The 27,096-nt window shown below is 42.7% G+C and overlaps 1 protein-coding gene across 12 annotated transcripts in view; it reads left to right on the top strand.

The window, feature by feature from the left end:
* PLXNB2 (plexin B2) overlaps window positions 1-27,096 on the top strand; it is a 273,164-nt gene that overhangs the window by 195,459 nt on the left and 50,609 nt on the right. For all 12 annotated transcript variants that reach the window (XM_076329495.1, XM_076329595.1, XM_076329537.1 and 9 more), the window contains 9 exons: window positions 630-756; window positions 2,491-2,641; window positions 4,950-5,064; window positions 5,785-5,887; window positions 6,359-6,460; window positions 11,971-12,063; window positions 13,247-13,328; window positions 21,906-22,078; window positions 24,389-24,537. In XM_076329495.1, coding sequence (XP_076185610.1) covers window positions 630-756; window positions 2,491-2,641; window positions 4,950-5,064; window positions 5,785-5,887; window positions 6,359-6,460; window positions 11,971-12,063; window positions 13,247-13,328; window positions 21,906-22,078; window positions 24,389-24,537 — 1,095 coding nt within the window. The remainder of the gene's footprint in view (window positions 1-629; window positions 757-2,490; window positions 2,642-4,949; window positions 5,065-5,784; window positions 5,888-6,358; window positions 6,461-11,970; window positions 12,064-13,246; window positions 13,329-21,905; window positions 22,079-24,388; window positions 24,538-27,096) is intronic.

The raw sequence follows: 27,096 nt of genomic DNA, 5'->3' as shown, positions 1-27,096 counted from the left end.
TTTCTGTAGTGGTAACGGTGCCCTGGCAGAGAGAGGTCTTAAATAGTGGCAGGAGTTAATGAAAACATTCACTATGAAAGTAACATTTCTAGTGCTATGGTTTCACAGGAGCCCTCCACAAACCTGTGTGCCCCCAGCAATACTCTTCTATTGCATTTGTACTCTCGTGCATCGGGTGTCTTTTTACTGACAACACATAGCTGTCTGCCACTTGACCTGCAGAAAAAACTAGCCTGTGCCCACTCATTCAGGAGTTTATTATATATTACAATGAAGATTAATCAGCCTGGTTTCAGATGATAAGGCAATGGCTCCATTGCCTGATGGCTCCTGTGCAAAATATTACTGCCTCTGTATGTTTGGGTTGTCTAATCCAAGGTGGGGTCCAAAATATTATAGTTATATGTTCCCCCACTTGCTTTTGACATCTCAAACCATCAGTACTTATTCCTCCACTTATTCTATTAAAAGTTCTCTATTAGCAACCTGAATAGTCAATATTAAAGCAAATTCCCAGTCATCTTGTGTTGTAATTTCAGTCTCTAATCCTGAAATTGTTGCATTGTTCAGAGAAAGCAGATTCCAGCTATAATATTGGTTTGCTTTGGTTTTTGTTCCTGTTTTGTCAGGTGCACAAAGAAGGCAGACTGTGGAACAGCTGATAAGGAGAACCACTGGCTGTGGAGTCCAAGTGGCACGTGCATGACTATCATTAGTGCAGACCCTCTAAATATGAGTCGCAGAGCCCCTGCAAAGGTATGACAAGAAAGTGCTTTCCCTACATGTTCTTAAAGCACTACCAAGAAGATGAATATCCGCATTTCTTTTTGCACAGTGGTGACTAGGAATAGGATAGTGTTTTGGGTATCTCAGTCTCTGGCGTTTCTCACAGTGCTCTTTCTTGCCTGCTGTTTTTGCAGGTTGCAGTTCATGTTTTCTTCTAAGAAATGCTCTTTTTGACCTTCTCTGTAAACCAAAATGATGCACTAGTATGGATGATAAAGCACTTACATTTATCTGAATATTATGAAAGTGTTGCACAATGTTGTATAACCCATAAAAAGTAATTGATAGCGGAGGTTTCATGCTGCCCTTTCAGCTTACTTGAGCATAAACTTAAGTAAGCAGCGAAGCCATAAGCTGTTGCTTTAAAATCAGCAATGGATTTGCCTACACAGCGAAGTCTGGGTACATGAAGAAGGTAAATTCAGCGTGCAAAATGACTCCTTGGCAATAAAACTGAGTGTTCAGAGTGTGACCAGGGTGTCATAGTTTGCTCTAGCTCCAAATGGAGCATGCCAGTGCAGACTGAGGGCTTCCTGGGGGTGCTCAGCAAGTAAAATCAGTAAAATGGCTTTTAATCCCTCTTAATCAGAAAGAAAGAGACTTTAATTCAAGTCAGTTTAATTCCATTCCTAAATGATGTAAACAGCATTGTGTTAAGGCCATTTCTATGTTGAATAAAAACGTTAGGAGAGTGCAACTAGTCCGCTTAAAATCCACACCTTCTCTTAGTTCAGATCTTGTCGACTTGTGTTGACAAGTCTCTGGTGTCTCACATCAGCATCTGAGGCCAAAATACCTAAAAACCAAAACTAAGCCCAACTTCAAATGAGGTTTACATGCTGCCTGTACCATCGCTAATGCCTCTGTCTCCTCATGATTCCTTTACTCACCAAAAAACATTGCAGCTCATAACACAGTGGACCAGTTTCAGTGTGAAAGGGATGATTGTCATTTCTACTGGCAATACAAAATGGAAAAAGTTAAACTGTACAATTAACACACCTGAAGCATTAAATCAAGGACAGCATCCAAAATTCATTTCATTTTTTTCCTCTTTCCTTGCTAAGTTTTCCAGTTTTATTTTGCTTTTAGTTTCTCACATGCACTCTGTATTGATAGTTTCCTCGAGGAGGTTAATGTCTCACCATCATTCTTTCAGAAATCCTTTTTCAACAGTAATGATAGATCACAGTGGGTTTCTTGCATGTACATTGAGTCTTGAGGAAGCCACTGTTATATGCAGCACTTTCAAACTCCAGCTTTTCCAGCCCATCCAGCCTTGGTTTCATTATTCACTAGTAACACCTAAGGTTAATGTAATTTTAATTAAGTTTGTCAGGATTTAAGTGTTAACCACTCTGTTTACTGTTGCTAAACTGGATGCTGAGGACAAGAATAAAAGGCTTTGGGTGTATCTGTACAGACATTTTTGTTCTGATCTAATGCATTGACAGGACAAGAGGTTTTTGTACCAGTCTAATTCAACATAGACCCAGCCTGGAAAAATTGGTAGAGGTATAAGAAGAAAAGATTAGCAGATGGGAAGAAATAAAAATTGAAAAAGAGAAACATCTTCTGTGATACTAGCCAAAATATCACCGCTGGCCAAAAAAAAAGAGCAGTTGAAATTCTCTGGCCATAAATCTTACTGGGTCTTGGTTCACTTCTTTCAAATGTTTTACCCTTTTTAAATTTTGTTTCCAGGTGGAACTGACTGTAAGCCCATTGCCAACTTTGACTGAGAGTGATGAGGTTTGGTGTACATTTGGTGAAACAACCCACTATGCTCAATTAAAAGAAGGGGTTATTATCTGTGATCCACCTGATATAATTCCTCCAACACCAAAAGGTCAAGGTAAAGAAATATTGCTACCCTCCATGTATAATAAGAGGAAAGAACATAGCCTGCTGCTTCTAATGTGATGCTCTTATATGAGCTGCATACAAGATTTTTTTCCTCTTCCAGTCCCTTTCCCCAAATAGTCTGTTGCTGAACTTTGTCCATTCAAACATTTGAAAAAAAAAAAGGTTTGCTTAAACTTTTTCCATTGCTGTATTTACAAGCATTCCCAGTGTTTCTACCAGGAACCTGAAACAGGAGCTTGGCAGAGGCATAGACACGGAGCCAGAGAGGTGCTGTTCTGTGTCCCAAACAAACAAAACCCAGCTTCTCTAATCTTACCCTAATCACTCCGAGTTTGGGGCCAGAAGAGCCGCATATGTGCTTCAGATGTGAAGTTTTTCATCTCTGATGTCTTAGTTTTGCTCTAGTAAGCTGTAGGTCAGTGGCTTGTTTTCTGGTCCATGTCACAAGGTTGTCCTTTCTCTCATAAAGTCTTCTGCCTCTTCTACTATGTGCCCTCCAGCTTCTGCAATAGTAAGTCCAGTGGAAAAATATGTGATCGTATAATTAAAGGCTGTATCATTGTTCTGAACCACTGATTATATGCTTAAGGTCTGTTGCCAACCATAATTCTTGTGCTATTTCCTAGATAGTGTTTTATTCATGCTTTAAATTCATACATCTTGATGCATAAACACATAGAATAAAACTAGTTATACAGCACTGTTTATTATGTATCAAGTTTAAAAAACAAAAAGAAGAAAAACCCCCCAAAATGGGTGCTCTTGCAGCTTGCAGAGGTGTGCCTGAGGATAACCCTTTTATATGTATCACAGCAGCCGTGAACTGTCAGATCAGTACTTGGAAGCACTTTTTAAGATAAGTTTCAATTCTCTTAAGGCTGAAACAGGTCAAAATCCAGTTTTAGTTGCAGGAAGAGTAATGATGTTAAAATCTCACTCAAGTTTTAAACTAGCTGGAGTGTGTCAGGGTATCAGATTATGCTAAGTGTTAAAGCAGCACTCTGTTATGTAGGGCCAATTCACATTCCCTAAATATTTTGTAAAGAGGGACATAAAGCGACTGGGTTGATAAACATGACATCTTCATGTCTTCCAGCATAAAATGTGAGACTAGAAACCTGTCAGGGATGGCATTAGAGTAACCAAGTCACTTAGAAATAATACACCTCTCTGAGTTGGTTGGACAGGGATCCATCCGAAAGGATGTTCAAAAGTAATATAAAGATGCTCAGAAGCTTGACAGACACTTCAGCAGAAGGCAGACAGTTACAAACACAGGCAGTGGTTCCTGGCAGCATGTGACAAAAAGTCCTGAGCCATCCACTTACTGTTAAGAAACCCTATTGAGTTTGGAAAAGTCTGGGTTACTTTAGTTGTGGTTGGCTCCGAAGGGAATAGGACATTTCTAGAGAGGAAGGATGCTTTTTTGCAGTCCTGTTGTTAGGAAATCCCCTGGCATTCCTACCAGTCTGAAATATTCAAGGGGACCCAGCACAGGCAAAGGTGACTTCCAGCCAAGCAGCTTCTTTGAAGAACCTGTTCAAGGAAAGCAGAATTTGAAATTGCCCAATAGCTTGTGAAATAGCTTGTTGTAAGGGCTTAATGATTTCTGCAAAAGGTGTTTCAAACAGCTTCGCTGAGGAAAGCACCCGTTTCTGAAGATAAATTTTCCACTCTTAGTTCAGTAATGATCCAGACAAAAAGTACATTTGTGGAGAAATCATGTATGGCAAACTGAAGATCACAAGTGCCTGTGGTAACTTAGTGTTGCAGGCACTGTTGGGCATTAACCACAAAGATCACTTGCTTTAATTCACATGACGATGACAGTTTTAATCCACAAATGAAACAAGTAATTTTACATGCAGACATATTCATATTTAAGAAAATGTTTTATTTAAAATGACTGTTCTCGTGCCAGTTTTCATCTGTGTTCAATTATCTCCTTATTCCGTTTTCCTTATTCTTCTAGACTCTTTAAAATTCTAGCATGATGATAGCACCGCTGAGAAACACTTCTGTAAAACAAAGCTATTCTATAATTTCACTTCTTCCCTTTTTCCCATCTCTGCTTTTCTTCCGACAACCAGGTGCTGAAAAAATTGCAAAGCTTAAAAAGACAAAACAGAGCTTATAGATCTGAAGTATAACAGGTCACGAGCTCCAGAATGTCAACAGTATATTTAAATATTTGCTTATGTCCTGTAAAATAATAAAAGTGTTATCATTGTATCATTCAGCTCAAGGGCTAAAGAATTCAACAACCACTTGGATAATTTTTTTTTCTTTTGTGATAGATCATGTTTCAGTTCCACTTCAGTTAACCTTTGGAAAGAACAAGATATTTTTTGCATCACATACTTACCCTTTTTATGACTGTGAAGAAACAATGAATCTTTTTGAAAATCAGCCGTAAGTATTTCAGCTTCTTAACTTAGGTGTTTAGATCCTGTAGCATGGTGTTTCAGGTAACTGGCAGCTGAGTTACTCAATCATTTCATAATTAAGCCTTTGGCACTCTCTAAATTTGCCAGTGTCGAAATCCTTTTTCTTACATTTTAATGGAGTTGGAAAATGGTTGAAGGGCACCAGGTAAGCCGGGAACATAAACCACATGGAATGGGAATATTCATGGCACGTATAATTAAAGGCCAGTTCATTGGTTTGCCATTGCAGGTGAGTTCCATAGACATCTGCTTACCTACTTGTTCCCTCAAACATTAGATTGGGTTGCAGTGCGTTCAAACAGGACAATCAAAGCTGACCCTGCCCCCATCATCTGCCCTGCTCGAGGTGTTGCTGCCCCAGGGCAGGCATAGCCAAGCCAAGCCCCACTTTGTTCCATCTTATGTGTGAAGGTTGATCAAGACCATTTCCAGTTCTCTCAGACTTGATCTCAAAGTTTGTGCGAGATGCTGTGCATTTCAGATCCTTGTTGAAATATTTAAGGGAGAAAATAGCTTTTCGGGGTTCTTGAACTGTTCTTACTATGAAGTTTTCAGCTTAATATAGTAAGGACACTGTAACAGATTGATCTACCCTCCATGAATAAAGATGGAATTTCATTTACTTTTTTTGTCAATGGGGGAGAAAGCCTGACAGTTTGTCATGACTATCATATTATATTTGTAGATGCTATTCCTGTGCAAGCAATAGATGGAATTGCCAGTGGGACTGGAAGAGACATATCTGCGAAGAGTCCTCTTCAATACAGGATGTCATTAAACAAAATATGGTAATGTTTAAAAATAAGATTATTAGGTTTTTATTGGAACACTTCAATGTTTTCTTTGCCTTTTCTCTCATATCTGTTGATTGAATTAGGGATTTAAAAATTATTCTAAAGTTAACTCCAGAAGTGTAAGATTTTTTTTTTAATGACAGTGCGGGGGTGGGAATTTAAGGGTGTGACTGAGGAGGGGCAGTGAGACTGAATAACTTCTGAAAGGATATTTTTGTTCCTTTTACTATTTTGCTTCAATAGGAGGAACAAGATTTCAAGGCTGAGAAAGATAATCGCCCACAGCTTTGACATATGCTGCAGTCATTTTTAGCATGTCTAATTTGAAAGGGTGTAATCAAATCTGTCACTGTATTTTAAGCATGAAGTTCTTCAGAACAATCATTCTATTGTCCGAAGGCCATCGGAGCTTGTTGTGATAAGACTTTTTATTTCAAATAACGTGTAAAATGTTTCTTTACCCAGGAAGAAGAATGCCCGCAGTTTCTAAACCCTAACCCTCCAATAATACCTATGGAGTACCAAACAACGGTGTATTTTGAGGGAAGACATCTAGCTTATTATTCGGTAAGCAGATTAATTCAAAGCTAGATGTCATTTGAATTCCACTTAAACTGCAGCCACGCCCCTAAACTAAAGCATTAGTTTGTGTTTCTTGGAGATCCTGCTCGTAATTGTTTTTAAAGAAGGAAAAGATTTACACATTCGAGTTTGATATAATACTGGTTACTGTGGTAGAGTCATCACCAAGACAGAATCAGAGCTGGACAAAATATTTTAACTACTAGATGGGGGGTGCGGTTTAAAGAATGTAAGTTGGACCTACTGAAATACTTGACAATTATTTTTCATTTAATGAAATGAGAGGAGATTTAGGAATTGTGAATGTTTCATATCTTTTTTCTAATTAAATAGTCGTGCTTTTTTTTGTTCTAGAATGACATCACTGTGCTTAATTCAGTTTTCACTTTTCAAACAAAAAAATGCACTCAGAAATTAAATGTTTCTTAGTTTGGGTAAAACAATCTTTTGCTGTTTTTGTGTGTGTGTGTGTGTGACCATCAAACCAGAAGATCGGGTATTTTCTCAGCTGTAGCAAAGGCTTCTCTTTCTCAGTGCTTGCTTCCAGAAAGTAAATTACAAAGCTTCTAAGAAGCCAGAGTTTGACTACAAGCTTTTAATTGTTTTATAACCTAGACAATGCATAAAATATTATAGTTAGTTTGATAAAAACGAAGCTTAAAAACCACTTCTTAGTTCTCAGTTTTGTTCTTAGTTTCTATTGTTTGTTTCTGTGTTGTCTTTGTGTAAGTGCGAATTGATGATAGATATGCTGGAGATTGCATCGATTGCTTTAACTACCAGCCATCTATCAAGGGAAACCAGGCTCATGTTTTTTGAGGTTTTTTTTTTCCTTTGCCAAATTGAAGTACTGTATAGCTTACAAAGTCCTTCTATCACCTCTGCTATGCCTGCCAGGGGATGGAAAAGGATAAACAGGTCTGGAGAGTAACAATATAAGAAGGGTATTCAAAGAAGGGTAAAAAGCAACCCGTAACCGCTACAGTCATATGAAGACCATGCTGTGTATCACTACACTATATGTATATTGAGACCAAGCTATACAAACATATGTTCAAAAATAAATATTTTTGCTTGAAGACCTTAAAATATATGTAAACAAAGAAAAGCAATTTGGTGAATTTTATCTGTTCTCCAAGATGCCAGGACTGGTCCCTGGTAGGATGTCTGGCTGCGTGCAAGATGTGGGACACAACGCTTGACCTAAGGGCCACAGCTCTCTTTGCTAAAAATGGAAAAGTATTCCAGAGAATTTACTCACATTTCTTTTGTTTAACATTGTAAAGAGCTGTTTTTCTGCATAAGAGGAAAATCTTTCCCTGCTCCCTTGATATAAGTGGAAGAGCCCATTCTCTCTCGAGAACAAATTCAGGGCAGATGCATAATCTAGGTGTGCTGAGTTTGACTTCTAGAGGACCCTTTTCCTCCAAGGAGGAGAAACAGCAGCAGGAACCCAAAAACTCCTGCATCTACTTTATCATTCTGTGAATAAGCACTTCAGTCTTTCTGAACTACTAGTAGAGAAAAGGGAACGAAAATGTTTCTGCCCTTTTTTTTTTCTGTGACGTATCAGTTACATTTAACAAAGGCAGACACATCCTGTGGATTGAATGCTTTGTCGTGGGTAGCAGTGTTTAACAGTTTGCCTACAGACCAGACCTAGTATGCATTTATTTAACTTGGAATTGGGAAGGCTTACATGGAATTCAAGTCTCTGTAAGAAGTAAGATGAATGCATAGGCCCTAGGCTGGAAAGATGCTGGAGAGCGATGAGTGTCAAATGATGTCAGAACAATTTTTCTTAGGTGAGAGCCATGTGGGAACGTCATCTCTGTCATGGGAGCAGCCCTATATATCTTGGTACAGAGGTGCATTTTTAAGCCAAAATAATAATGCCTTCAGTGCCAGGACTTGAATAGGCACACACAGTGACTACAGCTGTATACACAGACCTCTAAGTATATATGAAAACAGACAAATAAGGCATGAAATAGTTGTAATTGTACAGGCACTCATACCTGTGGGGTCATGCTATCTGAGGCAATAACTTTGGTTACTGAAAGTTCATTTGAGTAAGGGCATAACTTACACTCAGCCTTTGGTAAACATCTCATGGAGGGCAGGGTGGCTCAGGAGAAGCCATGGATGGATATTTTGTAGGCGTTGGCCTGCAGCCCAAAGGCAAAATAGCATGTGGCTTCTCATGTGGAACTGTTTTGCCACAGGATATGCTGGGCATTACAGTATGTTTGGAGGTATCAGTCATGCAGCTATGAGTACATTTAAGGTCTTTATTGATTAGAACATTGGTATATATCCAATTTCCTCCTACTTTCCTTGCCTAAATTCTTGCTTAGAAAAAGTTGATCAGGAAGAATGAATGTTCTGTCGTCACTTTGAACTACTAGCTCTATTATCTTGGTTTAATCTGTGTTTTGCTTTAAAGGGTGATGCACAAACTACCTAATCATGGGTGACTAAGTGCACTAGCCGATATCATGCATATAAGCATCTCTGTTTCTAGGTGAAGGTTTGGGCTTACCCAGTGAGTAGGAGATGTGGACGGCTTCTAAAACTGCTATTGCAGAACTGAGGGTCGAAGAATAAGCTCACGCTTTTTGTATGTGCCTCTTAACTTGTGAACACTTACAGTACAATGAATAAATCTCCTTGTGAGGGCTTCTGCTGGAGGGAAATAGACTAAAAGAGGAGAGGCTGTTGGCTGTTTTTCTGCCCCTCCTTCCTCTGAAAGAATTTCAGTAGAAAGGAGAAGTAAATCCAAGCTGTCGTTGTTCTCTTGGGAAAAGCCTCATCCAGGACAAGCGGGTGAGAGAAAAGTTTAGTACTGATCAGTCATATTGCATGCAACTTCTGAGAGGCATTCTCCAGCTGTCCTTGAAAGATTGGCACAGTAGAAGAGGCAGATGTACCAGCATCAAGATAAGCTTATTAGCCCTCCAAAGATTTTCGTTAAAAGTAATTTCCCATTTGGATTTGTCTTTGTCATGTGTGTCTGATGAGTAACCCACTTCCCAGTGTTTGCTACATGTCTCTTCTTGCACCCAGACTGCTGAACGTGAGCTCTGTGGCCTTCTGCTCAAAGGCCTGGTGTAGCAACTCCTGATTTCAGTTCGCTCCAGGTGGCAGCTGTCATGCACACCGAAGCTCCCCCCCTCTCCCAGTGCCTTCTGTTAAGCATGTGGGAAAGCCTTACACAGCTGAAAAATACATGATATATTGAAATGTAGAGTAGGGAGAGCGAGGCAGCGTTCCTCAGAAAAGAGATTTGTAAGGTGCTTTAAAACTTGGAGTATGTAGACGTTTTCTGTAAAGCAGAATGGGCTGTAAGGCTTTCAGAAAAGGCTTTTCAGAGCTCAGTCAGTAGCTTTTTTTCTATATGCAGCTTCTGAGAAGGAAGAAGTAAAAGGTCTGTTCTCCTCTATAACATAAACCTCCCAGAGTCGGGAGTCAGGCCCTTTACCTGGTTAAACCGCATGCTCCTCCTCAGCCCCAAACCTTGGTGGGCTCTTGTGTCTGATACCCAACCTGTCACAGTGAAGGTGCAATAGGAAAGGTTTCCACTGCACTAATTAGATAAACCTAGTGGCCCATGAGTTACCAGTGAGTCCAGCATTGAAGAAGTAGCTACAAATAAATAGGATAAGATCCTCATACATGAGGCTTAGATGACAGCAGGAGACAACTTACTAACCCTTGGAGCAGAAAAGAGGAATCAAGTAACCATTGGTTTTTTGCCATGTACTCCAAGACTCAAGTGGTTCTGGGCAAAAGCAAGGACGAGATCTTTACATCCACAGAAGGCATCAAAGTGAAGCTCTCATAAAGTTCAACAAGGCCACGTTCAAGGTCCTGCACCTGGGTTGGGGCAATCCCCAACATCAATACAGGTTGGGGGATGAAGGGATTGAGAGCAGCCCTGCCGAGAAGGACTTGGGGGTACTGGTGGATGAAAAATTAAATATGAGCTGACAGTGTGCGCTTGCAGCCCAGAAAGCCAACCGTATCCTGGGCTGCATCAAAAGAAGCATGGCCAGCAGGTCAAGGGAGGTGATTCTGCCCCTCTACTCCGCTCTGGTGAGACCCCACCTAGAGTACCGTGTCCAGCTCTGGAGCCCTCAGCAGAAGAAAGACATGGACCTGTTGGAGCAGGTCCAGAAGAGGGCCACGAAAATGATCAGGGGGATGGAACACCTCTCCTCTGAAGAAAGGCTGAGAGAGTTGGTGCTATTCAGCCTGAAGAGGAGAAGGCTTTGGGGAGACCTTATTGCAGCCTGTCAGTACTTAAAGGGGGCTTATAAGAAAGATGGGGACAAACTTTTTAGCAGGGCCTGTTGCAACCGGCAACGGTTTTAAACTGAAAGAGGGTATGTTTAGATTGGATATAAGGAAGAAATTTTTTACGCTGAGGGTAGTGAGACACTGGAACAGGTTGCCCAGAGAAGTTGTGGCTGCCCCACCATTGGAAGTGTTCAAGATCAGGTCGGACGGGGCTTTGAGCAACCTGATCTAGTTGAAGATGTCCCTGCCCATGTCAGGGGGTTTGGAATAGATGATCTTTGAAGGTCCCTTCCAACCCAAGGTATTCTGTGATTCTAAAAATGTGAAGGTGGTCTTGTCCCCTAGTGGGCTCTGATTTCATAAGTCTTTACCAACAATACTGCCTGAAAATATCCTTGCTACTTAATTCTTTCTCTGGTTCTTCTGGCAAAGCTGTTTGCGCAGCTGTGCTGTGGGACAGAGCAGGAGAAGGACCCAGCACAGAAACAGTGTCGTGGTGTGATGTGTTTGGTTTTTAACCAGCTCAGTTCCTCAACTGAATCGCAGAACAACTGAGCTGAGAGTTTTGCCAGTGCAGTGCAGGTTGGTATGTGCTGCAGCCTAAAGGCAGGAATGAATGGATTTTAGGGCCTAGGGAGAAGAGAGGGGGAAGAAGGTGTCTATGAGGCAGCAATACCCTTAAGCTGGTGCTGCCATCAAAGACTGTCTTGTGAAAACACAGCTGGAGTCATGGTGAGGCAGGAGAGACAAAGCCAGCAAGGTCTGAGACATGTTCATTCCAGTTTCCCATGTAATTCTTGCATTCTTGCTCTGCTCAGGATCCCTACAGAGAAAACCTTAAAGGGCAGAACTCACACAGCTGTGTTAATAACACATCTGATGTGTGAAGCCATCCAGTATTCACATCTCTTGGCTTTCTCTTATTGTTCCCTCAAATGGAGTGCTAGATAAGTTCTTGCTTTATTTGTACTGCTCTAGTGCTTCCACCTTTAACGAATGTTGGAAGGGTGCAGCAAAGCAGCAGATTGAACTGGCTCAGTGTTTCATTAGCTTTGTTTTCAGGAGATGACTTTAACTGGTTAGCTTTCTCCATTTGGTCTTATTACTTACTGTGCTGAACAGGATATTCCCTGGTGGTATTTTATTATGCTTGGTGATGCTGTACAAATTTTAAGCTGAACTTTTCTCTTCCATAGGATAAAAAATTTGTGGTTGGAAACAGCCAATTTGAATTCGAAGCTCCTGTTGATGAATCAGATGAAGGAAAATTTTCATTCATGAGTAAAGAGGTAAATGCAAAAATATGATTCACCTACCAAATATATTCAGGTCTTATAGTTCCAGTGTCCACATGTGTCCAGAAATATAGGGGTAATATTGGTTTCCCTCAGAGAAGAAAGTCACCTCTGATGGAGATTTTCCTTTGGTAGTAGCAGTCAAAGGCAGCAGCTTTGGCTCAGAGCTCCTGGGATCTCCCCTCAAAGCCCTCAATCTTTCTCCTTGATTTCTCTATCTATGCAATCCATAGATTCATTGAACTGTCCCTGGAGGAATTCAGGACCATTCCTCTTTTATTCTTCACTTTTTATGCAACCTGGTGAAATCATTGGGGATAAAAGATAAGAATTTCAGAGCTCTCCCTCTCCAATTCATTATCTTTCCTATTTTACATCTGTAAAAATGGGAATGGTAACAGTATGCTGTTGTTTGGCTATTTACTAGCTATGCTTCTTTCACTCTGGTTTATTTTACAGAGAAAGGAAATAATATTCAAAAAAACAGTCTATTTACCAAGCTCAAAATTGGATTCATAAATGTTATGCTGACTTTAACCTTTATGTCTTATAAGCTTACTAACAGAGTAGTTTTGAGAACTAATTAGCATTTATGCAGCATTTGAGCCTAGCACAAAGCATTTGCTTTATAGAGCCATTGTATTTTTCTTTGTTCTTTTTCTTTCCCACCGGTTGTTATTGCTGCTGTCTTTCAACCTGAGCAGAAGCTCATGTCTGGGAGCATGTGAACCTTGTGCTTTGGCTATAACGAGAGGGTTGCACTGCAAAAGATGCAAGAGATTTCCCCTCTATGTGGTGCGAGTCTGCCGTGTCCACAGAAGTAATGGGGCCAGATGGTGTGGGAAGGGAGAACTCAGCAGGGTCAGCAGCTATACTTACTGAATCTGAACAGTAGCTTTGCTACTTGGATACTTATAACCAAATGTAAATTAAATTAATGAAAAGCGGGTATTCAGATATTGCTGTCCTTTGATACTTGAAAATTCTGATTGTGAAGGATTAGGTTCATTAAAACATTTTTCTGTAAATGTATTTGGCCAAGATGAAAAAAAGACCGTAAGGTTTGGGATAGTTTCTAAAACTTTCACAGCTCTGATTATTGAGAATCATAGAAAACGCATGAAATTAACCTTGCCAAATGAAGGTATAAATATCTCTATTGTGTCATCTTTTCCAGTTCTCCTATAGTGCAAATGAAACCCTACGACTTAACTTATCCATAAGAACAGATAAGGTCAAGATTGACAGCAAACTGATGGGTAAGTATGAAATACGGGATTAAAGGGAGGTTAATTACAGTAAACAGAAATCTATTCCTTCATAATTTGGAGTCATGTGAGTAAGAAAGTTACCTTTGTAGGTTTTGCTGGTTTGGGTGAAACAATTAAATCTGATAGATCAAAAGTCATTAATACTAAACTCATGAATTAAACATCAGTGTTGTCTGTATTAAAAGCTGTTTTAAATATGCTACCATTATTTTCAAGTTTGCTTTTGCTCTGAAGGGCAATCTTAATAGTGAAGCTTCACAGTTCAGACATACTTAAGTAGTTTGATTTATGTTTTTTCAGTGGCCATTTCCCCTTCCCCAATGAACTTGCCCCCTCCAACAGCAGAAAGGGGATCCTTCTCACTGCCACTCGTATGGACTTCACCTGAAATCTCAACTTTCAGCTGGGTCTCAGCTCAGACAGGTTCTGCAGTCTTTATGTCTGCTGGCGATCAGCAATACACAGAAACATTCAGTGTGCTTTCAGCTGATTATTCATTTATTTCTATGGCAACAAAAAGTATATTAAGTTTTACAGCACAAAGACTTGGTCTCTGATATAAATTGCTTATTTCTGTATTTTTATTTCTTTCAATGTACAACAATGAAGCAATTATGTCTGTGCGCCTAGTCCTTAGCTGAGGTGAAGAAGCTCCATCAAAGTCAGTGGAGCAGTATCTGGGAGCTGGGACATACCTTACCCTTCTTTGGACTGAAGTTTAAGGCATAATCTTGCAAAAACTGCGAGGCAACACACTTGTTACTTGTGTGATGAGTCAACGTCAGGAAAACTAATACTGCCCCCAAGTAATTTCCCCTGCAGATTAAATCTTCAGACCATATTTTTCCATCTATACAGTATTTAAATTTATTCCCTTTCTTTTGGCAACACAGAAGTATGTTTTTAGAAGATTTTCCCTATGGCTCTGCGTGCGGTGTTGAAAGCACTTAAAAGAGGACCTGGCATGAATGTTACGGGGAGCTCATATTACAATCTCACACTGTCTTAATTTCCATTCTAAAGGCTGTGGTGTTTAAAACTGCAGAATTTTGACCAAATATTCCCAACATCTTTTTTCCCAGTCTGGGAAAAAAATAGAAAAAAAGAAGTAGCTAAATTATTAAAGAAATGTTATCATTCAAATCGAAATAAAGAGCCCTTGCAAGAGGGAAATTGAAAAATTATCAACAAATGTCTCTTTTTATTATAAAAGGGATTTTTTTTTTCCAAATTCTCTCCTGCTTCTAAATTTCCTTGCCATATGAAATCCAGACTATAATGGTTTTTATGCATCTTGAAAAGAATTGGCTTTGGGTGTATGGTTGCTGCTGAGAAGCACCTTTGAACCTGCCAGTGAAAGAACCCTTTCTTTGTGTAACACTTAGTGAATACTAAGTTACGATAGCATTTTTACATCTCAAGCCATCAGGGGTTCTGAACAGTATGAAATCCAATATATCCCTTTTATCCTTTGTCCTTTTTATCAATGATTTCACAGCTGGTATCTCAAGGTGATGGATAAGAGTCTGAATCTAATGAGTGGCTTGCTGCTGGTACGTTTAATGAGCTGATCTGTGAACAGGGGGAGTGTTTAATGCTTTAAGGCCATAGCTTTCTCCGTTGCATTTATGCGACTGGATGTAAGGGACATCAAGACATTGCAGCGCTGACATTGTTTACTGAGGGATGGGATGAAAATCCCTGTTCAGCAGGGTCACAAAGTAATTCAGTAAGCATATTCCCATGCTGTATCAGGTGGCCATGTGGCAGTGTGGGTGGGAAACGCAGGGTTTAAGAAGGCAAGGGGAAGATTTGTTTAACAATATTACCTGCTCAAGTCCCTGTGCAGTAGCAGCCTTTCAGAGCGCTGGATTAAGAAAGCAATCTGGTTCCTGCAAAAGCAATTTGCAGCATAGACACAAGGAAACTTTTCCTTGCTGCTGCCCGCACCGACTCTTCTACTTATAAAAGCAAACAGTAACATACCAATGATGTCTCGACTGAGTTTGTGCTGGTAGGGCTACATGAAATCAAGGGTTAAAACCAGCCTTCATCACTGCATTAACTCCTCAGTGTAAGGGAAAGAATAAAAACATGTTATTCTACTGAAGACTAGGTGTGAAACTGAATGCCGAGGTTTTTAAATATGCATCATTTACAGAAAAACTGCCCTTATGAGGTTGTATGCTCTCATGCAAGTGGCAGAGAGACCGTAGCCAAGTTTGGGGCATCTGTAATATTGTTCATGCCTGGCAGGGGTATAAGGGCACTGCTGAAAAATAATGGAAACCAGCATTCTCATTTTACTTTTTCATTTCAGTAGGAATCTGAAATGGTAGCCTCTTGGAATTAGATTTAAAAAGCTACTGCTGCTGCTGTTATCTAGGAAGATATCAAGTGCTTTGAGATGTTAGTGACTGGAGGGTGCTTTTGCTGGTGTCCTTCCTAGAGTCCTGCTCCTCTGAGAATAAAAGCTTTCTTTAAGTAGACATTTTTGATGGCCTTTACCATATATAATCTCAAAGGGATTTATCCTAGTCTCTCTCGCCCACATCTGATAACCTCTGTTTACTTCGGTTTGCTTCCTGCATCTTTAAGGATGAAACTCCTTTGGAAAAAACCCAGTGTCACGAAGGATACCATTTCTTGAGACTTAATGAGCACATAAAACAGCTTATCACTACTGGAAAGGGGAGATGTTGAGTCTCTGTCTTGTACTCCCCACTCCCATCTGTGAGCACATTTAACTCCTGAAAGAGCACAGGAGGAAACCTGGATAGTTTTCTGCTGTTCTGGTAAGTTAAGTTGATTTACAAGAAGACTCAACAAGTGCCAGAGCCTCGGTGGCAGAGGGTGAGGCTGTGTGGCCAGAAAAAAAGAGCAGACAAAAATAGAGAGAAGCACGGATGAAAGGAAGGAGCAGAAAAGGAGGGAGCAAGAAGTTCCCTTCTTTACGATAATTGGCTCACCTTCCCAGGGAAGCACAGCACTCACACTGAATACTCTGTGCAACTTGCACGCTTCCCCTAGAGAAACGTGTGGCATCTATTCAGTCTGTTTTCATAGAATCATAGAATAGTTTGGGTTGGAAGGGACCTTTACAGGTCATCTAGTCCAACCCCCCTGCCATGGGCAGGGACATCTTCAACTAGATCAGGTTGCTCAAAGCCCCGTCCAACCTGACCTTGAATGTTTCCAGGAACGGGGCATCCCTCTCCTCTCCGGGCAACCTGTTCCAGTGCTTCACCACCCTCAGCGTAAAAAATGTCTTCCTTATGTCCAATCTAAATCTACCCTCTTTTAGTTTAAAACCATTCCCCCTTGTCCTGTTGCAACAGGCCCTGCTAAAAAGTTTGTCCCCATCTTTCTTATAAGCCCCCTTTAAGTACTGACAGGCTGCAATAAGGTCTCCCCAAAGCCTTCTCCTCTTCAGGCTGAATAGCCCCAACTCTCTCAGCCTTTCTTCATAGGAGAGGTGTTCCATCCCCCTGATCATTTTCATGGCCCTCTTCTGGACCTGCTCCAACAGGTCCGTGTCTTTCTTGTGCTGAGGGCTCCAGAGCTGGACACAGTACTCCAGGTGGGGTCTCACCAGAGCGGAGTAGAGGGGCAGAATCGCCTCCGTCGACCTGCTGGCCACGCTTCTTGTGATGCAGCCCAGGATGCAATTGGCCTTCTGGGCTGCGAGCGCACATTGCTGGCTCATGTCCAGCTTTTCATCCACCAGTACCCCCAAGTCCTTCTCGGCAGGGCTGCTCTCAATCCCTTCATCCCCCAGCCTGTATTGATACCGGGGGTTGCCCCGACCCAGGTGCAGGACCTTGCACTTGTCCTTGTTCAACCTCAAGAGGTTCACACGGGTCCACTTCTCAAGCTTGTCCAGGTCCTTCTGGATGGCATCCCATCCCTCTGGCGTGTCAACTGCACCACTCAGCTTGGTGTCATCTGCAAACTTGCTGAGGGTGCACTCGATCCCACTGTCCATGTCATTGATGAAGATATTAAACAGTACCGGTCCCAATACAGACCCCTGCGGGACCCCACTCATCACCGATCTCCATCTGGACATTGAGCCGTTGACCATTACCCTCTAGATGCGACCATCTAACCATTTCTTCATCCATGGGACAGTCCACCCATCAAATCCATATCTCTCGAATTTGGAGAGAAGGATGTTGTGGGGGACCGTGTCAAAGGCCTTACAGAAGTCCAGATAGACAACATCCGTAGCTCTTCCCATGTCCACTGATGTAGTCACTCCATCGTAGAAGGCCACTAGGTTGGTCAGGCAGGACTTGCCCTTGGTGAAGCCATGCTGGCTGTCTCAAATCACCTCCCTGTCCTCCGCGTGCCTTAGCATAGCTTCCAGGAGGATCTGTTCCATGATCTTCCCAGGCACAGAGGTGAGGCTGACTGGCCTGTAGTTCCCTGGGTCTTCCTTTTCTCCCTTTTTAAAAAGGGGGGCTATGTTTCCCCTTTTCCAGTCAGTGGGAATTTCACCAGACTGCCACGACTTCTCAAGTACGATGGAGAGTGGCTTAGCAACTTCATCCGCCAGTTTCCTCAGGACCCGTGGATGGATCTCATCGGGTCCCATGGACTTGTGCACCTTCAGGTGCCTTAGATGGTCTCGAATCTGATGTTCTCCCACAGTGGGCTGTTCTTCATTCTCCCAGTCCCTGCCTTTGCCTTCTGCGGCTTGGGTGGTGTGGCTTGAGCACTTGCCAGTGAAGACTGAGGCAAAAAAGTCACTGAATACCTCAGCCTTCTCTGTATCCCAGGTAACCAGGTCTCCTGTTTCGTTCCGGAGAGAGCCCACATTTTCCCTTGTCTTCCTTTTATCCCTGACGTACCTATAGAATCTTTTCTTGTTGCCCTTGATGTCCCTGGCCAGATTTAATTCTATCAGGGCTTTAGCTTTCCTCACCTGATCCCTGGCTGCTCCGACAGTTTCTCTGTATTCCTCCCAGGCTACCTGTCCTTGCTTCCACCCTCTGTAAGCTTCCTTTTTGTGTTTGAGTTTGTCCAGGAGCTCCTTGGTCATCCATGCAGGCTTCCTGGCATTTTTGCCTGACTTCCTCTTTGTTGGGATGCATCGCTCCTGAGCTTGAAGGAGGTGATCCTTGACTATTACCCAGCTTTCTCGGGCCCCTCTTCCAGGGCTTTGTCCTGTGGCACTCTACGAAGCAGATCCCTGAAGAGGCCAAAGTCTGCTCTCCTGAAGTCCAGGGTAGTGAGCTTGCTGTGCGCCCTCCTCAGTGCCCTAAGGATCTTGAACTCCACCATTTCGTGGCTGCTGCAGCCAAGGCTGCCCTTGAGCTTCACATTCCCCACCAGCCCCTCCTTGTTGGTGAGAACAAGGTCCAGCATAGCACCTCTCATCATTGGCTCCTGTATCACTTGGAGAAGGAAGTTACCATCGACGCATTCCAGGAACCACCCGGATTGCTTAGCCCTGCTGTTTTGTCCCTCCAACAGATGTCGGGGTGGTTGAAGTCCCCCATGAGGACCAGGGCTTGTGAATGTGAGGCTGCTCCTATCTGTCTACAGATGGCCTCATCCACTCTGTCTTCCCGGTCGGGTGGCCTGTAGCAGACCCCCACCGTAATGTCACCTGTCCCTGCCTTCCCTTTAATCCTGACCCACAAGCTCTCAGTCAGCTCCTCATCCATCCCCAGGCAGAGCTCCATGCACTCCAGCTGGTCATTGACATAGAGGGCGACACCCCCTCCTCGTCTCCCCTGCCTGTCCTTCCTAAAGAGCCTGTATCCCTCCATCCCAACGCTCCAATCATAGGAGCCATCCCACCTGCGCCATCGTTATGCCAATAAGGTCATAGCCCTGCAGGCGTATGCACGTCTCTAATTTCTCTTGTTTATTCCCCATGCTACGTGCGTTTGCATAGAGGCATTTAAGTTGGGCCCCCGATGAGGCTGTCTTACTGGCTGGAGTTCCTTTGTGCTGCTCTTTAGGCGCTCTCCTGCTGACCTGTGTTCCTTCTCCAGGGTCTGGACATCTATTGCTGGCCCTGGCATCAAACTGGTAGGAGTGGGATGGATTGAGGTTCCCCTCCCCCAGCATCTCTAGTTTAAAGCCCTCTTCACCAGCTTGGCAAGCCTATGACTGATGATGCTGTTCCCCTTCTCTGACAGATGGACCCCATCAGCCCCTAGTAGATCAGGTTTCTCAAAGCGAGTCCCATGGTCTAAGTAGCCAAACCCCTGGCTGTGGCACCAGTCCTGTAACCATTTGGTGATTCACCAGATTCGACTGGCCCTTTCAAACCCCTTCCCTTTGACCGGCAGGATTGATGAAAAAACTACCTGCGCTCCCGAGTCCCTTACAGCCACTCCCAGGGCTCTGTAGTCCTTCTTGATAGTCCTCAGACTGCTCCTGGTTGCGTCACTGGTGCCCACGTGAAACAACAGCAGCAGATAGTAGTGGACTGTACAAGGCTTGGTAGCTTCTTGGTGACATCCCTGGTGCGAGCCCCCGGTAAGCAGCACACCTCTCTAGAGAGTGCGTCTGGTCGGCAAATGGGTGCCTCCGTACCTCTCAGAAGAGAGTCACCTACTACTATCACCCCTCGCCTTTTCTTAGTGGCGCTGGTTGTTATACGGGGGGCAGATCGGGCTGCATTACTCAGCTCCAGCGCTTCTCCTGGTGCGACGGGTCTTTCCTCTTCGGCCTGCAGAGCAGTGAAGCAGTTCTGCAAGGGCACCTCAGGCTTCGGGGGAAGCCTCTTCCTCCTGCTGGTCCTTGCCGTTGCAACTGTCCATTCTTCGGCATTATTGGCCCCCCTCCCTTCTGTGTCTGCCGGTGGGGGAGTTTTTGGCTGTTTGGCCGTGGGCTGTGTGTCTCCTGCAGACTGCGCTTGGAACCAGCTGTCTAACTCCTTCTCAGCCTCCCTGATGTTATGCAGCCTTCTCACCACCTCTTGCAGCTCAGCCACCTGCTGTGGGAGGTCCTCAGCCTGGGCACACCTTTTGCAGGCAGGCCTGCCGCCTGTCCCTGCCCCAGGAGAAAGGTCTGAGGTCTGCACTGCAGCCTCTCCCTTCAGCAGCTCCGTCTGGGTGGAGGCATCGGCCACCGCTGGGGTAGATAGTGCAGACCCCCCAGCCGGAGCCGTGGCCTTTGTTCTCAGACGAGTGCCCGCCATTCTGCCTTGAAGGACAGGTAGGATGAGTGCCCTTGACCTTTGACGATGGTCACAGAATGGTGCCTGGTTACTGGATTATGTGTACTCCAAGTCTCCTACCCGGCCCGTGGAATGCCCCTCCTTCAAAGGGGCGTTCTCCCTGCGCACCCTCCTGTGCAAACTGCCACGCCCTAGCTGACGCGCCACGCCCTGTTTGCCTGTCCTGGTCGCAGCGCTTCTGGTGGCTAGCGCTCCCTGGGGCTGCCTTTTGTGGGAGTTGGGGTGGCCGCTGTTACTCTTGGCCCTGCCCACGCCTCATCAGCTGCCCTCGTGAGAGCTGCCGGCTCCTGGCGAGTCCCTGAGCTCCCCTGGGGTTTCCCTGGCTCAGGAAACCTCCCTGTATGCTGCGATCTGCTGCTCTGCTCTGGGACATGCCTGCACCAGAGCTGATCGCCTCTGCAAGTGACAGTCTTTCTTCTGGTCTAGCATTCAAGTACATCTCCAAATGTTTTCTTGCAAGCCCAGGCTTTCCTTATGGTGCTGAACCACCCAGCTATGTCTCAAGGCTTTGCATCTATTTGGGAAAATTAATTTTGTTCAGTGACTGTGCATCATGCTAGAGATTGACGGGGGCCAAAACAAGCTTAGTATCTGGGACACTTGGTGTGTGGTTCATCAGTAAGAGAGGCATGACTGTCAGACTTGATTTCTTGGCTCAGAAAAACTAGAATTAAACCCCACTACAGAAGGAATAAGGCGTACACCAGGATGGCAATTCAAGACAAAAGGGAAAACAAAAGCAAGAAAATAGAGAAGAATGGAGAAATGAAGAGGTATTAACTTGAACAAACGATAACACTTCATTAAGTGTTAACTTTCTATTCAGTTCAGGCTTTAGTGATGACTTTGGAAAGGCCCAAATGTCCTGGAAATGACCAACAAAGGCAGCTCTCTTCATTTAAATACCCAACTGGCAGAAGTCCCGTGCCAGCTGATGTCTGTCCCTACCGACACCCATGCAGAATTTATACCCTTCCACATCTGACTCCTGGTACACCAGGAAGACCTGTTTGTTTGAACTAGTCTTTGAACAGTTGTATAGGCAGGTTCATTGAGGATAGTCAAAGAAAGGACTTTGTACTTAAATGTTTTGACAATGCCTGAGTGACAAAAATGCATTTGGGTTCTACTTGATAGTTTATTCATACTCTGAACATGGATAGATTTCAGGTTTTTCCATACAGGGAAAAATACGGTTTTCTCTCAGCATCATTCAGGGGTTAAGTACAGAGTGTGCATATTCTTCACACGACTCAACTGAGCAACAGGCAGGCTTTGTACGTAGGATTGGTTTTCCTTCCTATAACACACTGAATATCCTTAACACAGAGGAAAATGTCTAAGTGTATTTACTGTTCATATTTCAGTGACTCTGTACAACTGCTCTTATGGACGAAGCGACTGCAGCTTATGCCTCGCGGCCCATCGCAACTATAAGTGTGTCTGGTGTGAAGAGGATGGCAAGCCCAGCAAGTGCGTTTATGAAAAACTGTGTCACGCTCCTCCAACCGACACGTGTCCTCATCCAGAAATCACTCGTGTAAGATTGCTTTTTTCTCTCCCCACCAGTGTATTATTTTTCAGGAGAAAGCATCCAAGCAAGCTCATACTGAAAGGCAGTTTTTTTCCTAGGGTATTAAGTAAGCCTCTGAAATAGCTGCAAGGAAACAATGCCAGTAGTGATGTGATGTGAGAGATTTGTAAAGACTCAAAATAAGAGACTGAATGGAGTCTTTGAGACTCCTTGTTTTTCAAGCCTTGTCCTCACTATGCCAGAAGCCAGGCTAGCAGTGTATGCTTAAACATGGGACTTGTTCTTGGGAATTAGCATGGATTTTTTTCTCTCCTGAAGTCCTTTCTACCTGAAATAAGTCTATAAGAGAGGTTCACTGCTCCTGGAACTACAAGCACTTAGCAGGCTCATTAAGAGGCTTCAAACTAGACTTTTAAATGTCTACTTAAAAACTTAACTCCCCTTTTAATAAGGGAGCAGGTTGTTTGTGCATCACAATGTGTTTTCCAGGTGTTGGTGATATTTTCCAGTCCACACTGGAATCAAACCCAAGGCTGTAGAAGTTGAATGTAAGAAGTCAGAGAGGCCAAATGTGCACCCCTGACTTACTTTGCGGTTGGAGCATTCACCCAGGGTGAGGGAAGAATTTTGTCTACCTTGGTGGATCAGTAGCCAAAGCAAGAAGTGATAAAGCCTTGTCCTTTTCAGCAACAAGCCAAATGCTGTTTTTCTGGGCATAACTGTCAAGAAAAGAGTGATACATGCTTCCACTGGGCAAATCTAAATTGCTGCGACAGTGGTATCAGTACTTTGAAACTCAGGCACACCGCTTGATGAGAACATATCCCAAGCTATGACAAAATGCGGTAACTGTATGACAGATGTTGAGTCTCGTAACAGGGATGTTTCACTCAATAGGAACTGTTTAATTCTGAAACCTGTGGCTCAAACTGGTAGAGGTGCTGAATCTCCTGAGGCTGCGCAGTTAGAGGTGCAGTGTGGGTACAGGCAGACTGGCAGCACGCTGGATGAGGTTGGCCATGATGGTGTATCTGAGAAGAAATGGCAGGTAAACAGTTAAAGTCTGCCAAGGAAGGCAAATACCCTGAAATCTTGACAGAAAGTGTGGAGAAGAATACTTGTGTGATAGCTGTGCCCAGATAAAGATGATTTGAGTGGGAAGGAAAAGGAAAATTGAGAAAAATAAAAGTGTTTTCATCTGGGATACTATTTGTACATGATTGTGGATTAAATACTAAATACTAAAATATTAGGTTTTTTCAAAGCTTTTGTTAGCTTCAGATTTGAACAAATAAGTGGAAACATCTACACAAACCGTTGAGTCATTTTTCAGCTAGTTTATTTATGGGTTGAGTGCAAAGGGATGGCCAGCGGGCAGAAGTTTTAGGAAGTTGAACCAGTGGGAAGGCAGAGCAAGTGATTCTGGAGCTGGGCTGCAGCAGGCAGCAGCAGCCATGTGTCTGTGCTCAGACTTGCTTAGATCTAAGAAACTCTATTTTGATGGAGCAGACATTAAAGTCCAGACTTTCAGAAGCTGTATTTGTTTGGCTTCCAATTACTGCATTTGGGGCTGTGCAACCTCCCTCTTCTTGATGGTAAACTTGCAGCCCTCCAAAGCTGAAGACCTGAAAAGGTCTTGCTGGAGGTGCTCCAAATATTACATAGGAAAGCAGGTTAGTCTCCCAGCAAATATTCAGAATTCAAGTGCCTGTTCAGGACATATTTCAACCTGAGAAGTCCATTGCAACTGCAGGATTTTCTCAGTCCTCATTTTAATTGCAAATTATTTAATTAGCATCAGCCCATGTACTGCAGCATCCTACCATTTGATGCAGTAAGGAAGATCAAGGGACTAGAAGAACTTTTGAAGACACTATGTGGGGCAGCACTGTGTGTTAGGAAGGTGCACTGTTCTGATGTGAACCTAAAAGGAGAAAATCATGGCAAAAAAATGCTGGAAAAGTTCCGTGGAATGATTGTGAGAGGAGTCCAATCCATTTGTTTTTCAAAATCACAGCGCTTTAGTGGAGGAAGCAAACTTAAAACAGAGTAAACACCAGGCGAGAGTTTTGTACATAACAGTCTGCCACAGGAGACACAAAATCTGCAGCTGATGAATACTGGTTCTGAGCTAGCAAATGATTAATTAACGTTAAAAAGTTACATAGTGTGTTTTTGTGGGGGTCCTACAGGAAACACCTTTCGCATTTCAAGTACGGGTAAGTCAAAGTAGCTTTAAATAATATGGAAGAGCAACATGGTCACTGCAGTATTTAATTTTGCTTTATTTTTTTACTTTCCCTCACACAAACACAGATTGAGCCAAAAACTGGACCACTAAGTGGTGGAATTCTTTTGACCATAATGGGATCTAATTTGGGAATAAAAGCAGAAGATGTAAACAATATAACAGTGGCAGACAAGGAATGTCTTTTCAAAGAGGAATTCTACTCTGTTTCCACAAGGTAATAGCTGGATATTTTTTACAAGATTTTAGAATAAAAAAGGAACTTCTGTGCATTTTCAGAAGATGATCTTCCTATGGTTGTAAAAGATTATCAATAGAAGAAAGAACTAGTGCGATATACATGCAATATTTCATAGTAACATGTCTAAGTCTTTATTTAAAATCATTATAGATTCTAATACAGCAACAAATTTACAATAGCGTACTACTATCCTGCTTCTGATTGATTGAATTTTTTTTCCTTATTTGTTCAAAAAGCTTTCATAAACGATTACTGCAGGTATCTCAAGATTATTTATTTGTTTTTAAATCAAAGACATTGTAGGTGTGCATCTAGTCATTAAAACCTTTGCTAAATCTGAACCACAGTGCAGCCAAGCATACAAGATTTATGGGAAAGTAGGCAAAGCAAGAGGAAGCTTAAATCTTTTTGTTTTAGTACAGCCACAAAGGTTCTTTCCTGGGGGCAGGGAGGGAGCCCACAGTTTTGGTTTAGCTTTAGATGACTAAGTTTCATCGCAAAGCCAACAAGTCCATGGATGTTGAATTGCCTACGCAGGTTGGTAGATGTTTTGCGGATTACTTGTCATACTCTTAAGCAGTGCCAAAACTTAAAACAAAGTGCCTAAATTCTTCTAGGTATCTAGGTGTTTACTACAGATTATATCAAGCATCTAATTTCAGGAGGGAAATACCCTTTTGATATTAGCTGATAAAAAGCATAGCATGATGGTTCAGTAGTAATATTAAGAGTAATGACATTTTAAGCAGTGTGATTTTTCTTTCATTCACTTTTGATATTTAAAGCTGCAGTTGAAACCTTGGCTTTCTTTCCCTTCAGTTAATATAAAGTGTAATACTGTAACTTTTTGCTATTTCTGTGGCATGTTTTGAAAGGGATTTTGAAGACACCTAAGTGATCTTTTTAGCTTTTGAAAAATGTTTAGCTTTAGTCAGTTTGTGGATCAGGCATTTAGAAGCTTCCCAGGCCCCTAGGACTTAAGAATGTACGTATAGCTGTATATCTCTTACTGCTTCCCAAATCCATTGCCCTCACTCATGCGTTTACATGTGCATCACCATCCACAAAATTCCTAAGTCTTTTACAGTCATCTTTTCCCATTCCCTATTTTCAGTGTTTGCAAAAGCTGCACTGAATTGCCTTACAAGAATTTCCCCAGCCTCTTGGCTTTTTCTAAAGCTTTTTGATATTTTTAAATACATGGAAAGGAGCCAGAACTGAGATGACTGGTTCCTTGTATCATAGCAACATTACTGGTTTCCTAAGCTCTGCCAGTCTGGTAATGGGTGAGAACAAATGCAACTTGCATAATGTCATTTATCAACAAATTAGGGGGTTTTGAAAGATGTTCTCCATTAGAGAAGCCTTGAAAAAGAAGTTATTCAAAATCTCCAAATAGGTATCTATAATTTTCTGTCTTTATCTTCCTCCATTCTTTTGTTTTATTATTACCTTCTTTTATTTAATTTAATTTAAAAAAAAAAAAAAAAGTGCCTAGTCTTGCTCCCCTTCTGCAGTAAAAAGCTAGTCATTTTTAGGAGACTGTTGCTCCCATGGGCAGGAGAGCGGCAAGATATAAGGCACTTAAGGCTGCTTTCTGGCTCTGTGGTGGTTTAATTGCTGGCCTTCGAGAAGTCGTGTTCTCATTCTTTGTAGTTTTCCATTTGTAACGTGGGGGAAGGGAGGCAATGCCAAGGCTGGGGAGGGGAGGGAACTTTTCTCAATTAAAATCCCTGATAACCACACTATGGCGTTTCCCCCACACACACACACACCGGCCCCGGCCCCCGACTGCTTTCCCTAGCTTGACATATGGTAGAAATTCCTCCAAAGGCACCACTTCCTGTTTCTGCCTGACAAGAAGATACAACTTCCAAGAATACAGTGGAGAGATGATGAGGAACAGACTCAGGCAGCCGTACACATGCCAGGACATGCAAGAATTTAGAGAATTTTGTCCATTTGCCAGTACCCAGGCAGAAAAGTCTGGAGTGATCTGCAGAGGGACTTAACAATCCTTTTATTATAAGTCCCAATTTAAGTACATTATACCCAGTAATTTGGGGTTGTTGGGGTTTTTTTTCTATTGGGGGGGGGGTGGTTAAGCAGTCGTGCACTGCTTAAGGAAGAATAGCAATAATCCCGGAGGGAAAGAACGAAGGAAATGAGCAATGATCCTCAGGGTGTGTCCTATATGAAACTGCCTGCCTGTGCAGGCTGCAAACATTGTATACCTCCTTATCCAACTGTATTATCAGCTCTCCATTAAGCATTTGTCCCAGTTTTCAAGTGTGTCGAATCCTTATTGCATTTTCATGCTTATATTCTGTGGATCACCTGTTTGAAATAAAAATTTAAACATCCGTGCTATCACTCAGCAGCAGTGTTAGTTAAGGCAGTGTTTTCTCAGCCAGTGTTCCTTGACCTCTGATTTTGCCTGGGTTATCTGAGGATTTATTTTCAGAGAACAGTAATTCTAAAGGGATTTGATCGTACGTGTGAAAATACAGTATTTTAAAGCTGGAAGATAGCAGG

Source organism: Aptenodytes patagonicus, chromosome 1, assembly GCF_965638725.1.
Source record: "Aptenodytes patagonicus chromosome 1, bAptPat1.pri.cur, whole genome shotgun sequence".
NCBI classification, from domain to species: Eukaryota; Metazoa; Chordata; class Aves; order Sphenisciformes; family Spheniscidae; genus Aptenodytes; species Aptenodytes patagonicus.
Note: the sequence above shows the minus strand (reverse complement) of the source record. Positions and strands in the feature narration are given on the sequence as shown.